Genomic DNA, 12,548 nt, shown 5'->3' with positions numbered 1-12,548 from the left:
CCAAGGAAGCGCAGTTCCGCGCTCGAACAATGCACATTCAGCGAAAGTTCCATTTCTTGCGCGACAATCTGGTGGCTACAGGAGAAGCTGAAATACAATGGGTACCTACGGAGGAAATGGTAGCGGACATTTTTACAAAGGCCTTACCTCGAGAGAAACACTGGAGGTTTATGCGGGCTATGGGTCTTAGGCAGCGCTTGAGTGGGAGTGTCGGAATGCGGTCAGGTGACGTGTCAGATTAGATTAGATTACCTTACCTTCCTGTTATAGTAGACAAGCACTGCCACCTGCCAGCGCTGTAGACAGTGCTGGCTTCGCTCCTTCCTTTCCTCAGTCAGTGATCTTCCCACTAGACTGAGGTATGTTCATCTTCTATTCCCATACTATACTGTACTCATATGGTTCTTAGAGTCCTCTGTACAGGTATAGTCCTAATACAGTCAGTGATCTTCCCACTAGACTGAGAGTCCTCTGTACAGGATCTCTTATGTCCGTCTTGCGGGCGGAGGAAATTATATGAAGGTGGCGCACAACTACAAGTTTACAAGGCTCGTCGTGCACGAGCCTCCGGGGGCGTGGAGACAATGCTGCTTTCATTCCTAGAGCGTAGGGTTTTTTTAAGACTGAATGCTAACGCGCGTAACTGACGAACCGTCCAGGCCGACCATACCCTGGTGCTCGTTAAGCCTTCCTTCGCTATCCGTCTTACTCAACCTCGCGTTTCCTACCATCGATCATCAGGGCTCAGCAATCAGCAGATCTCTTTCAGGACATCCTAATTCCCCTAACGGTGGTCGGAATTGACTCCACGAAGACAGGTGGATCGGCGGTTGTCATGGATGTCCAACTTTGCACGGTTCGTCCTTGCTCACACGTACGACGGGAATGGAGTAAATCATTGAATTTAAGAACATCTGATTACTAGGAGTATGCAGCCTCTATGCATGCTGCCATGAAGAATGACCCATAAGCCGCTCACGACGTTCACAACGTTTCGATGTCGTCCGATGTTGACGGGTCCGACCCTGGCGCTCCCCTTCTACCAGCTTCTACTTCCAAGCAGGAGGGACCGTTGTGGAAGCCCTCGCCCCCCGAGACCTCCGGCTTGCCAGTCGCGGAATCGTCTGGTACGCGCCCTTTCCCCGCCAGTGCCCGTGTCTTACACGAGGCATGGAAAATTACTTCTTACCAGTGACATGTATCGCCGAAGACTCCATTCCGTTCGCAGAGGGTGCACCCTGTCTACGCTGCGCCAAATGGCCAATTCCACTCCGACCCTGGTTCTGGACACTGCTGCTCCTCTGTACGCTCATTATTGGAGTGTCTCTTGAGGTTATGTTGTCATTGAACAAGGACCAAGGTACGTCTCAGGGGCATGGGCCTACTGCAATCATAGACCTAGCGTTATCGATATGCAGGCTGGGCCGTAAGTGGCGCCGTGGGGGAGCTCTTGACGTGCGATGTCACTCGATATGCCCTGGTGAGTTCTCTTGATTGTCAGGAAACCATTTGCAGACATCTAATATTGTTGCTTATATTTGCTTATAGAGCGCTGTGATGGGCCCTATGATTACCACGCTCTATAGTTCTCTATGGATATGGACTTGCGCAAGCATATACGCCCTGCAGGTGCGTTACTCAGGGCAGACTGTTTCCGTCCTCGTCTCTGATGGCGTACCCCAGCCCTACTTGAACCTGCTAAACGCCTCACTCCACGGAGAGTCTGCCGAGAGCACTATATTCTTGGACTACTCTCAAAAAAGGTGTGCCTCTCGTACTCGCACGATCGCGCTCGCATTCAAGTTGATTCACAGGCACCTAGTCTCTATTCCACTGTCTACGCCGCGCTCAAGCGCGGTGACTGGCTTGTCGTGTTGGCTGCAGTCCTTGTACTACTCACGTCTACGTTGCATCATCTTTCTGCTACGTTGTTCTTTTCTCAAGATGTTCGGGTTAACGGCTGTGGTGCGTTCGTTTGTGACGTCCACTTTCGTGTGCCCATGTTTGCATGTATGCTGACCCCGATCTCTACTCAAGGCACGAGTGCGACCGGCTACAGCGATCCCCTCAGCTGTTCCGATTCGCCAAATTAACAAATCAAGCGAATTTTTCTCGAGTACGTCCACGATTGCAATCCATGCAAGTCTCCTGACTCAAGGCGCCCTGTACAGCGGATACACAGTCCGTCTGCTTGCACTACTCTCAGCGTTACTCACCCTGGGTGGCCTCGTTCTGCAACTCGCTCACCGCCGCGCTCGCAAGGGCCTCGTCCTCCCGTCCAAGCTGAGCACAATCGGGGCTGCGGGGTACGTTGCTGCCCCCTTAGGAGGAGCCACGTTCTCCGATAGCCTCAGGAGCTTTCCCGATGAAGTGGACCGCACGCTCTCAGAGCGTCGGCTGGCGTGGGATCTGGACAAGGGACATGTCGTCGTCGTCTAACCCAACCCACTGCACGCCGCGCTTCCTAGCGCAGTATGCAGGGGTGTGGGGGTTCGCCGAGCTTGCTAGAGCAGATTTGCCTGGAGCGCGCTGCGGCACTCGGTCCAAAGCGACCACAGGGGAGATCGCAGGTCTTCTCCCGCATCGCTTCTGCGAACCTTCAGGTCGTTCCTTCGTTCTTCCGTCCCAGTGCCCTTACACCAAACCTAATAGGCCGGATCAGATATTCTCATGCTCTGCTGGCGTCCGTGTTCTCGTTGAGACCATTCTGTCTTTCGCTGATCTCTTCGCTCGCACCTGACTTTCGCATTCCGCGTGGTCCGGCACATCTATACTGTATGGACGCGCGCTCGGCGGTTGGTTCCAGAGATCTTCTGCTGTATCTTACAACGAGGCGAGTCGATGACACGCCGCTTCGAAAACGCGAACCCTAATGAAACGTGTTGGACGGACTGGACGAGTTGGCCACGTGACAGCTCGTACTGTATGAATGTATGGATAGTTGCAGATGGTAAGCACGTATCACGTATGAGACGGTGTGTATGGATTCGATAGACGATAAGAGAATACATATTGCATGGGCAAGCAAGGTTTGCGCGGGGAATACAGTGGGTTGTCGGTTGGTGGGGCTGGGAATGGTTGTATGCAGATATCCAGGTAAGTGGTAACTAATTGGTACATTGGATAGATAAACAACAATAGACGAAAGAGAGGGGTTCGCAGAGACACACGAGATGGATAAAAGATTTGCGTCCTTTCAATCTGGATACCCGAGCCGAGGAAGACCATTCGCATTGTTCGACAACTTCAGACATCGACGTACTGAACGAACTGTGATGGAAGATGCGCCATTAGCCGGGTCCAAACATCTACGGACGTCAATGATACACTTACAGATGAGTAGGGACGCTTGGGAATATCCCCTTGCACAGGCAGCGAGTCGAGCAGCTCCGGGACCTTCGGGTCGTACTTGATGAAGTCACCGCGATGGTCCAACCAGCCTTCCGTGGGCGCCGGATACTGCCTGAGCTCCTCGGGATTCGCAAGGTGGCGTAGCGCATACACGATAAACCGCTCCCCCTTGTCCGTCACGTACAAGTGGTCGCCCCGCCGATTCCAATACCCCAGGCGGACCGTCCGCCGAGGTTGATATGAGGAGCTTTGTTGGTGCGCAGCCGCAGCGGCGGACGCGGACGTAACGCCGCCTCGGGCGAGGGACTCGGTATACGGAGAGACGGCCGGCGGACGTGGGAGCGGATTGTGACGCAAGGGCGAGGCAGCGCGGGAGCGCGAAGAGTTTGCATTCGGCGAGGTGCGGGAGTACGACGAGCTCGAGTATGAGTTCGAGGGGTACTGCTGCGCTTGTGATTGGTGGGTTGAATTCGAGTAGTCCCGCGACGGCTGGTGTTGGTGAGAGGTACTCGAGGAGTGGTGGTGGGAAGAGCTGAACGAATGATGTTGGGACGATGAGCCATAACGAGGTGATGTCGATGGGGGCGAGGGAATCACGGGAGGGGGGACCACTGGAGGTGGGATAACAGGCGCGACGGAGGGATAGGTGTGACTCCTCGAAATCTGACGCGCGTGATATGCACCGGTCTCGGGCGACGGTCGCGTGTTGTACGACGATGGGGACGTCCGACTAGGTGGGGTGCGCGTGGGCTGAGTGTGCATTGGGGGGGTGCGCGTCGGTGGCTGAGGCGTCACGTTCGCGGATCGGTCGCGATCTCCTCCACGTTCGTACTCGTGGTCAGCGGACAGGCGCTGTCGTGAACCTTCCCGCGGACGGGGCGTGCGCGGATAAGTCTTGCCCTCCCGCTCGCTCGCTTCGCCAGAGAATGCTACGTCGTATCCAGGACGCTCAATTACGGGGAAAGTCTGACTCCGACCGACGTCCCGAGCACCATTTCGACCAACATCCCGGCCAGGACTGGGTTTAGTTTCCATCGGGGGTGTGCTGCCCACGACAAGCGGACTGAGCAGAGCCTGAGGCTCCTCAGTAAACGTGAGCAGGCCGAGGGAGCTGGGGGGCGTAGTAGAAACAGATGTATTCACCGAGGGAGGCATCGTGGACTGTCGGCGCACGCTCATGCTGTTGGAGCGCGAGGGAGCGTTGCTGGCGGACGCATAGATGCTACCGAGAGGGGGTGTCCTCGTCGGAGTATCATTGCTCTCTTCATGACTCGAAGGTCTTGATCCTGATGAGTAATGACGGGGAGTGCGAACTATCTTGGGGGAGAACGTCGGTTGCAGTGGCTCCCGGGACTCGCTGTAGGCCTCGCTCGTGCGATGGGGGTCGCGCTGCTCTCGATCGCCCGATGAGGTCCGTTCCCGTTCCCGTTCCCGCTCCCGTGCTGCGGCTGCCGCAGATGCGGATGAGGACGCAGACGCGGACGCGGACGCAGAAGGGGTACGATAATCTCGGTACGACTGGGACTCGGCAGAGGGCCGAACAGAAGTTTCATGGCTGTGCTGCCGTGCGTGCACCGAGGTATCCTGCTGCTGCGGTTGCTGCGGCGGGGCAGAAGGATACCGCTCGGCAGGGCGCTGCGTCTCCTGAGGACGTTGCTGTTGCTGCTGGTGGTAGGAGGAATAGGATGACACCGCAGCTGGCGCTGACGTGGGAGGAGCGGGACCGGGCGCTTGCTGCAAAGACCGGCTATGTGACGACGCAGGGTACTGTTGGTTGGAAAACGCGTCTCGCTGGGAGGAACTGGGCGCACGGGAGTGGTCGCGAGATGATGAAGTGTAGGGAGGAGCGGGAAGTGCCTTGTCGGTCTGCTGCGATTGCGGGTGGCCGCCCTGGGAAGCAGGGTTACTGGTGTTGTTCAGGGACTTACTGGCTTCCTCGCTGCTCATCAGCTCCTTCGGCACCCAGACCCACGGTGTATGAGGGACACCGTTCTGCTCCTTCACATGCCGTTCAGAAGTCGGTACAGGATCCCTAGAACAAGGAAGGAATAGTGACGCTCTCTTCTCAGCCTATTGTACAAGATTATACGTACTTGATATGCATGTTCTCCAACCCCAGCGGGTTATCCGACAACTTCGTCGCCCAGTACGATGGATCACCAGGGTTCGCCACCCGCTTGTGCGGGTTGAAATTGCTCTGTCCTTGCGCTTGCGCGACCGCCGCACCCCAGCCTGGATGAGGCGCCCACATGGGCTGGCCCTGCGTCATACCGGGCTGGGGACGAAACATCGGGTTCGGCTGCCACTGGCCATTCATCCATACCTGGGGGTTTACGCCTGGAGGGACTGGAGGGGGCTTGGAGTTGAACGGGACGGCGTTGTAGAACGCATTCGCTTGTACCCATCCAGCCATTGTGGGGATATATGTGCCAGAGAAATGACCTGCACCAGGTTGCATAACGTGGGCCATGTTGACAAGGACGATATCAGCGGTGAGCGGTGAGGCGGGTTGCGACGGCGATTAGAGCTTTCTATAGACACTCGCATAGATATACAGGGGGAGACTACTAGCGTTGTCCGGATCGGCGTTATCCACAACGTCGTGGAGAACGAGTGCGGTGTGACCCACGGTTATGCGGCCAGCGTGACTGGCAATGCGGCAAAAGGGCGACAAGTGGTTCTGCAGCCTGTGCAAGGACCTAGCAGCGACGGAGAGACCAAGCTGAGGACAGATGAGAGAAAGCGTTGGAGTCGATACCACGGCGGTGCGATAAAGGTGCAGGGGGACAAGCACGGAGCTGATTAAGGGCCAGAGATGTGCTGGAGAGACAAACGTGCCCGGCTTAGGTGCTCTGCCACTGCCTCCTCAGCCGGAGACCGGATCCGATTTGAAGCAGCGAGAACTCACCAGACTGACCGGGGGCAACCGCTTCCGGGACAGAATAAGCCAGCAGGGCCAGACGGGGGTTGAATGGGATATGACGGTGGGAATCAGTCGAAGGCGGAGCCTTGTGCGTTACGAGGGCGTAAGTCGCTGAATGAACTGGGGTATACTTCTGGAGTCGGTGTCAGTTGATCAGATATAGACGAGCATGAGCCGGACTGACCGGGGTCGAGGTTCCCGTGCAGGAAACGCAGGCAAACGATAAGAATGAGTTTGGTTGGAAGAAAGCTGGACCAGGGGCGTTGTTGGCAGCAAGCAAGCAGGCTGAAGGACCAAGGCCGGCGCAGACCGTTGCAGTCGACGCGGACGCTACGGCTGTGCCTGTTGAGCTGCAGCTGCACAGAGCTCCTGTTTGGCTGTGTTTGCTCCATGTGGCGTCCGTCCGTGCCTCGAGTGCGCCTCAGACGCAACGCACCATCTTGCGCCGCTCCTTGTCCTTCGTGCTCGTGCATAACAAGACTGTCTCATTGAATTGCCGCACTCACCCGATCTTAACCACTCTGACGCCGCCTGGTACAGCACGAAGCAGCGCGTATGGCAAGCAGCCTGTTCGGCCACACGCGTTTGCCGCATTGAGCGTGTCGCTCACGTGGCCGGCACTCAGCTCAGTAAGGCAGGTACGTTGCCTGCGGGCTGTCGACAAGTCTACCGTGACCAATGATGTTCTTGCTCTCCTATCGCTTAGCCCTCTGAGCTGTACAGATGTCTGCGAGCAGCAGTCAGCATATCCGGAAAGCTGCGTCAACTGCAGCCACGCATTTGGCATCAGGACGCGAATGAGCGGAAAGGAGCTGATTGTATCTCTCGTTTGTGATGCCGTGGACACTGAGAGCTCCTCGCGGCCCACACGTATGACCATTGGGACTAGTGGAAGCCTCTCCGCTCGACAGTTTCTGTCCATTCATGGTGAAGCGTCGAAAGAAGGACTGGACGTACCAGCGGTCATTCCTCTACTAGTAAATCTGCCACGAGTAATGCAGTGCGGTGAATAGGGTCTGCCAGATGCACCACTCAGTTGACATGTAAGATCTCCTGGCGTAGTCATTGGGAGGGTAACATCGAGTATGTACCCGCCTGACGGAGGATGGACATTGACATACAGGCTGTAAGTATGCCCGCTGCTCCCAACAAGCGCGAATGGATCCTGGAGCAGCGTCTGAGACAAAGTTTGGTATTTCGCCCTGAGTAAACCTTCTCCGAGCATCTTGCTCCCTAGCTTAGCTCATATGAAGCACAGGCATGAATACTTCACCCACGACCTAGGAATCTGAACCATCACCTTTCGCACAGCTCAAGTATAATGGCATCCCAGCACAGAAAACCCCTCTTCGACATCTCTTATCCCTTCTCTCGACCTCAATTGACACCATTGAGGCCGAACTGGACGCGGCCCACATGCCAGCGTTCTCTCTTGATCCCACATGGCACCCCCTTGACTCGCCAAACACAGTCCCTACCCCTAGGCTACATGAAGCTCGGAAGGTGGCTATGGCGTCTGCGCACATGATCCAAGCTCTCGTTCAAGACGTGGGCACGGCCCTGACGGTATCTCGGCACTTGTCATGTTGAATGACATCGCTCCTTACACACTCGCACCAGGATCTCGCGCTGAGGGCAGTCGACGCCTCCGCATATATCCTGACCGCCGATATCGAGCTCGTGGATGTCTTCAAGAGCGATGAGGAGAAGCGCGGTGGCCTGCACGTCGATCAGTTGGTCGCTCGACTGCCGGCAGGGAAGAAGGTCGATTCGCAGAAGCTCGCCCGCTGCCTGCGCTTGCTGACCGCTTCTCATTGGCAAGCCTTTGTCTTTTTTGTCGGAAGAGCTGCAGTTGATGGGTCTGCATCGAATATTTTCGGTCTCAGGTGGACAGAACCTTCTCCAGATGTCTTTGCGCCCACCCGTTGGGCACTCTTGAACACTGCCGGTTCTCCTTCATGGGCCTATGCCAGGCCAGCCGCTCTGGGCGTCATGATCGGGTGCTCAGCATTGACGGAACACATGATAGATTCCGCTGGAGCTGAGGCGGACACCAACGACGCCTCTCCGTTTTCCATGGCCCTCCAGAAGGCCGGGTCTGACAAGAAGGGATGGTGGGACTGGCTCAACAACGACCCCGACAGTCTCAGCCGGTTTGCCGTCAGCATAGAGGGAGTTGGTGAGCAGCCTCTGTGTCATCTATCCTATCTACAGGTCACTAATGACTGCGCTTCCGGTTGGCAGGATATACAAGCATCGCACCCCTCATAGCCTATTGTCCATGGGAGGCACTCCCACCCAATACAATATTCGTAGACGTCGGTTCAGCACAGGGTTCCGTTGCTTTACACGTACTACGGCACGTGTATGCGAAGACTCCGACATTCAAGGTTGTCTGCCAAGACCTAGAAGGGCCTATTCAGTCAGCCAGACAGTTTTGGCAGGATGAATTTCCTGAAGCACTGGCGGATGGGCGAGTCGAGTTGCAAGCGCACGACTTCTTTACAGAGAATCCCACCAAGGATCCAAACACGGTATACTTCATGCGAGCGGTTCTTCGTATGTCGTCCAAGAGAAAGTTGTGAGGCGTTGTGCTAATTGGTCTATGTTGTAGATGACTGGCATGATAAGTGAGCGCAATCTTCGTTATGCTATCCGATCTTCTTGTGAACATGGCTTAGTCTTTGCTCTAGCTATGCTATCAATATACTGAAACAAATCCGGAAGTCTTGTCATGAGTCGTCCAGAGGTCAGCTGTTCCCATCTACACTAGCGAATCGAAAACTTACACTTGGCTGTGCTCGTCAGTGCTCATTGCCGACTGTATGATGTTGCCGGCGATACCTACACGACTTGAGGACTGTGACAGACGGGGGTCTTTGGAAGAGGTCCTCAATGCCGTGAGCAATGATCCCGTTAGTCCCTCACATACGGTCATATCGTTCCTGTAATCATTCATGCCATTACAGCCCTATCAACTTATGCCAGCCCCCTATCCCCTTCCCGAGAACTTCGGCTTCGCCACAAAGGTCCAGAACTTATTCGATGTTGTGCGTGGTGCCCTACTACTCACTCGGAAACATTACCCATACAGACCTAACATATGCCCCAACCCTTCGTAGACAATGCTCGTCATTGTTCATGCTTCAAAACGTACATCTCTGCAGTTTGAGCAAGTACTTGCCGAATCTGGCTTCAAGATCAATAAAGTGTTCTACACTCGGGGCACCGCAACCAGTACGTCTCTTTCTGATTACGGTCGGGTTTCCCATTTACATTCCAGTCCGTGACACCCTTCTTCCCGAAGTCATAGAAGCCGTGCCTCTGCTGGATGAAGTGACCCCCTAATGGTTGTCTGGCCCGTCATCTTCGGCGCGGTACGGCTCCCTCTACACGATTCATCAATAATCGTGTTCGATGGGTTTCCGTCCGAATTTTTGGGTGTTTCTTCATGACAGCCCTGCCTCGGGCGAAAGTCGTCGAGGCGAAAGACACGTCGTTGGCGTAGCGACTTCTTTACGGAAGCACAGAATTGAGTTTCAACCAAGGGTCGTTCATGTACATGTTGCATACGAAATGGTCTCTATATTACACGATAGTGGAAGCTACTTCTGAGTCTTCGCGATACGACACATAGCCCGTCTTCTCCGATGCTGGCGCTACAAAGACGCCTGCTCAGCTTCAGATCCATAAATGATCAGACCATACTTACACCGCGTGGCATGCTCCAGAGTCAACGAGATCACCTCTCCGGTGAACACCGACCTCCGGCGTTGAGTCGAGATGCTCGCGAGCTCGATGTCGCTTTGTAGGTCTATGTCCGGAGGGGCCGCACGGACACGCGGGTTCAGAACCAGGCGGGAGCCCTGCACTCCCAGTCAGCCTCCTACAGATAGACAATGCTCATCGTCGGATCACGTACGGCGAAAGACAAAACGACAAGCAGCCACCTGCGCCAATGAGTTCCTGCTGTGAGCGACGGCGTAGGCGGTGCGCGTGCAGCTGGGCGACTCACGTGTAGCATATTCCCGTCAATTCGGAGTGCACGTATTTGTAGAACATCATGTTGACGAGCATGGTCAGGAAGATCAGGGCATATGCCCACGTTCCGTCCGCGACGAACTGTTGCACCATGACCGCTCTGCCCCATCCCTGCCGTACGCCATCCAAGAACTTTCCGATTGTCAGGGTGAACAGGAGGGTCTCGAACGCTAGAGAGACAACCCTAGCGTGGCTAGTGAGCGCGTAGGAATACATGTCCCCGGGCACACGTACCAGTAATATTGGAAGATCGAGGGGCTGGAGACTACGTAGCATTCATCGTTGTATGTCAGCCGAGGAGTCACCTTGACAAGAATGTAGCACAGGGACGCGACTTCGGCCGAGAACAAGCTTCCGAGTCCGATCAGCAGTATGCGATTCCTATGGTACAGGGCATAAACTTCGGTCCCGTTCAGGTCAAGGCTTGATTGCGATGCGCAGGGACTTTGCTCACCTCGAATGATCAAGATGACGTCGACAGAGGTGACAATCGCCTGGAGCAGGGTGCCTTGGACAATTTGCCAGGCAGCACATTGGCCGCTCGTGAACGACAAGCCAGTGGTCCCGTTGACATTGATTGCGAGCAAGGCGCTACAGGCCGATCAGCACGCTGGAGATGATGACACCCCACAAGTTGACGAACATACAGTTGGACAAGCCACGGAAGGTATCGGGCGATCAGATACATAACTTTTGCCGCCGTCCATCTACGCCTGCCTCGAGACCGTCAGCGGCTGGCGAGGGAGGCACGTTCTTCTCGCTGGGCTCACTTCCATATCAGCTCCACCTATAAGGCGGTTAGCATGAACCAGCGACCGACACGGCATGAAGTCGACATACCTCGTCGGACAGAGTAATGACGACATCCCAAGTGAGAAGTGCCACACACGCAACCTCGCTATAACTCAGGTTTTGGGAGTTCGTGATTATGAGAGTACCTCCATCCTGGGAACCTGATAGGACCATGGGGGCCGCCAGCGAAGACGAGCATGAGGAGATCCGGGGAGGACAGTGGGCACATCACCCGCAGCTATCTATGCGGGACCTGAGCTTGGGCGCCGTCTGTCCACTTGACGTCCCGAAGGTCCCGGCGACAGGAGGACGGAAAGCCCGCATGGAAAGCAGCCGATTGAATGTGGACGCCTGGCATCCGACGTAGTCGGGATCAGAACCATTGAAAGTTGTAAGCCCGCTTCGGCGACACGCCCAAGAGTCCCCATGCAAAGCAGTCGAAGGTACACGAGGAGCGAGTTGCGGAGCCTTCACCCGGACGCACTTCCGATAGATACTAGACAAGGAGGTGTATATGGAACTACGAGCGAAGATACGGGACTGACCATCACAAGGTAGACTGATACGAGATGACATGCGTCGCGAGAGCATGCAGCCTGCCACACTTACCTTGACATATGTCGGCGAGTGTGCGGTGTTTCTGGGGCCTGGGCAGTAGTATCCTTCCATATTCAGCGGGCCTGATAACAGAGAGGGAACATCGATTGGAGGACCATGTTGCGGGCAGATGATATGGCCCGTCGAAGCCTGCATTGAGCACGGGTTCCCTACAGATGTCCCGAGAGTGATATGAGCAAATGGCGGCGCGTACGTTCGACGACAAGGCCGCGCGACGGTGCGAGTCGAGTACTTGTGGCGCCCGGAGGGTACAGCGGTTTTCAAATGACTTGTCGTTTGGGCGCCGACAAATGCGCGCGCCACACCTGCGTTCGACGCCCACTTGATGCCTCCCTTGTGGACCTTCAACCGACCATATCTCCTCGTCCGCTGCACCAATTCACTCGCTTCTTGCAGACTCTGATCCTTTGGGCCTCCCCGCACATGCGCATAATGATTTCGTCGCGGAATTCGATGCCCTCCTTATGCTAGACCCAATTTGCGTCTCGCGCACTGGGTCCCCCCTAAGCGCCACCTCTGGAACCTGAGACGGCGAATACTCTTCAACGGCTCCACATATCGCCTTCGATCCTTCAATACTGGGATTCTAAGAGCAAATCTCAGGGTATGTTATTTTGATCCCAGCACTGCAAATCTCGCATGGGACGTCCAACTTCCATCCTGTATGCCGGACCTTCCATGTCGACCGCACTCCCTTTGCCTTGTACTGCATGGTGACACTTGAGGATTGCATAGAAAGTGGGTGGTAAGTGGCGCAGAGTATGCAGAGCACGGTGAGTTTCTCTTTTTCCACGTCTCCCGCTTCTATGCGGACTACCTGCAT

The 12,548-nt window shown here is 55.5% G+C and overlaps 5 protein-coding genes across 5 annotated transcripts; 3 read left to right on the top strand and 2 right to left on the bottom strand.

Annotated features, from left to right (window-relative positions):
• Window positions 1-26: 26 nt before the first annotated feature.
• On the top strand, window positions 27-242 carry DICSQDRAFT_54647 (uncharacterized protein; the record flags this gene model as incomplete). The annotated part of the gene is made up of 1 exon (XM_007363464.1): window positions 27-242. A coding segment is annotated over one exon (216 nt), but the record flags the coding sequence as incomplete, so codon positions are not given.
• Window positions 243-997: 755 nt separating this feature from the next.
• On the top strand, window positions 998-2,439 carry DICSQDRAFT_167857 (uncharacterized protein; the record flags this gene model as incomplete). The annotated part of the gene is made up of 8 exons (XM_007363463.1): window positions 998-1,127; window positions 1,193-1,360; window positions 1,419-1,480; window positions 1,549-1,629; window positions 1,684-1,763; window positions 1,823-1,973; window positions 2,038-2,116; window positions 2,183-2,439. 8 exons carry the CDS (start codon window positions 998-1,000, stop codon window positions 2,437-2,439), a joined length of 1,008 nt encoding a protein of 335 aa, XP_007363525.1.
• A 507-nt stretch (window positions 2,440-2,946) lies between these two features.
• Window positions 2,947-6,555, bottom strand: DICSQDRAFT_179054 (uncharacterized protein). Its single transcript, XM_007363462.1, has 5 exons — window positions 6,459-6,555; window positions 6,260-6,404; window positions 5,445-6,203; window positions 3,334-5,383; window positions 2,947-3,270 (listed from the first exon to the last, which is right to left on the bottom strand). Exons 3-5 carry the CDS (start codon window positions 5,819-5,821, stop codon window positions 3,247-3,249), a joined length of 2,451 nt encoding a protein of 816 aa, XP_007363524.1. The 5' UTR covers window positions 5,822-6,203; window positions 6,260-6,404; window positions 6,459-6,555; the 3' UTR covers window positions 2,947-3,246.
• Window positions 6,556-8,556: 2,001 nt separating this feature from the next.
• DICSQDRAFT_23443 (uncharacterized protein) lies at window positions 8,557-8,763 on the top strand (the record flags this gene model as incomplete). Its single annotated transcript, XM_007363461.1, has 1 exon — window positions 8,557-8,763. A coding segment is annotated over one exon (207 nt), but the record flags the coding sequence as incomplete, so codon positions are not given.
• A 1,062-nt stretch (window positions 8,764-9,825) lies between these two features.
• DICSQDRAFT_82221 (uncharacterized protein) lies at window positions 9,826-11,748 on the bottom strand. The gene is made up of 9 exons (XM_007363460.1): window positions 11,156-11,748; window positions 11,086-11,102; window positions 10,963-11,028; window positions 10,770-10,906; window positions 10,550-10,715; window positions 10,290-10,499; window positions 10,197-10,224; window positions 9,987-10,140; window positions 9,826-9,933 (listed from the first exon to the last, which is right to left on the bottom strand). Exons 1-9 carry the CDS (start codon window positions 11,279-11,281, stop codon window positions 9,863-9,865), a joined length of 975 nt encoding a protein of 324 aa, XP_007363522.1. The 5' UTR covers window positions 11,282-11,748; the 3' UTR covers window positions 9,826-9,862.
• Between the last annotated feature and the right edge of the window lie 800 nt (window positions 11,749-12,548).

Source organism: Dichomitus squalens (genome assembly GCF_000275845.1).
Source record: "Dichomitus squalens LYAD-421 SS1 unplaced genomic scaffold DICSQscaffold_6, whole genome shotgun sequence".
Classification (NCBI taxonomy): Eukaryota; Fungi; Basidiomycota; class Agaricomycetes; order Polyporales; family Polyporaceae; genus Dichomitus; species Dichomitus squalens.
The sequence above is the reverse complement of the archived record's forward strand: the minus strand, read 5'-3'. Positions and strand labels throughout refer to the sequence as shown.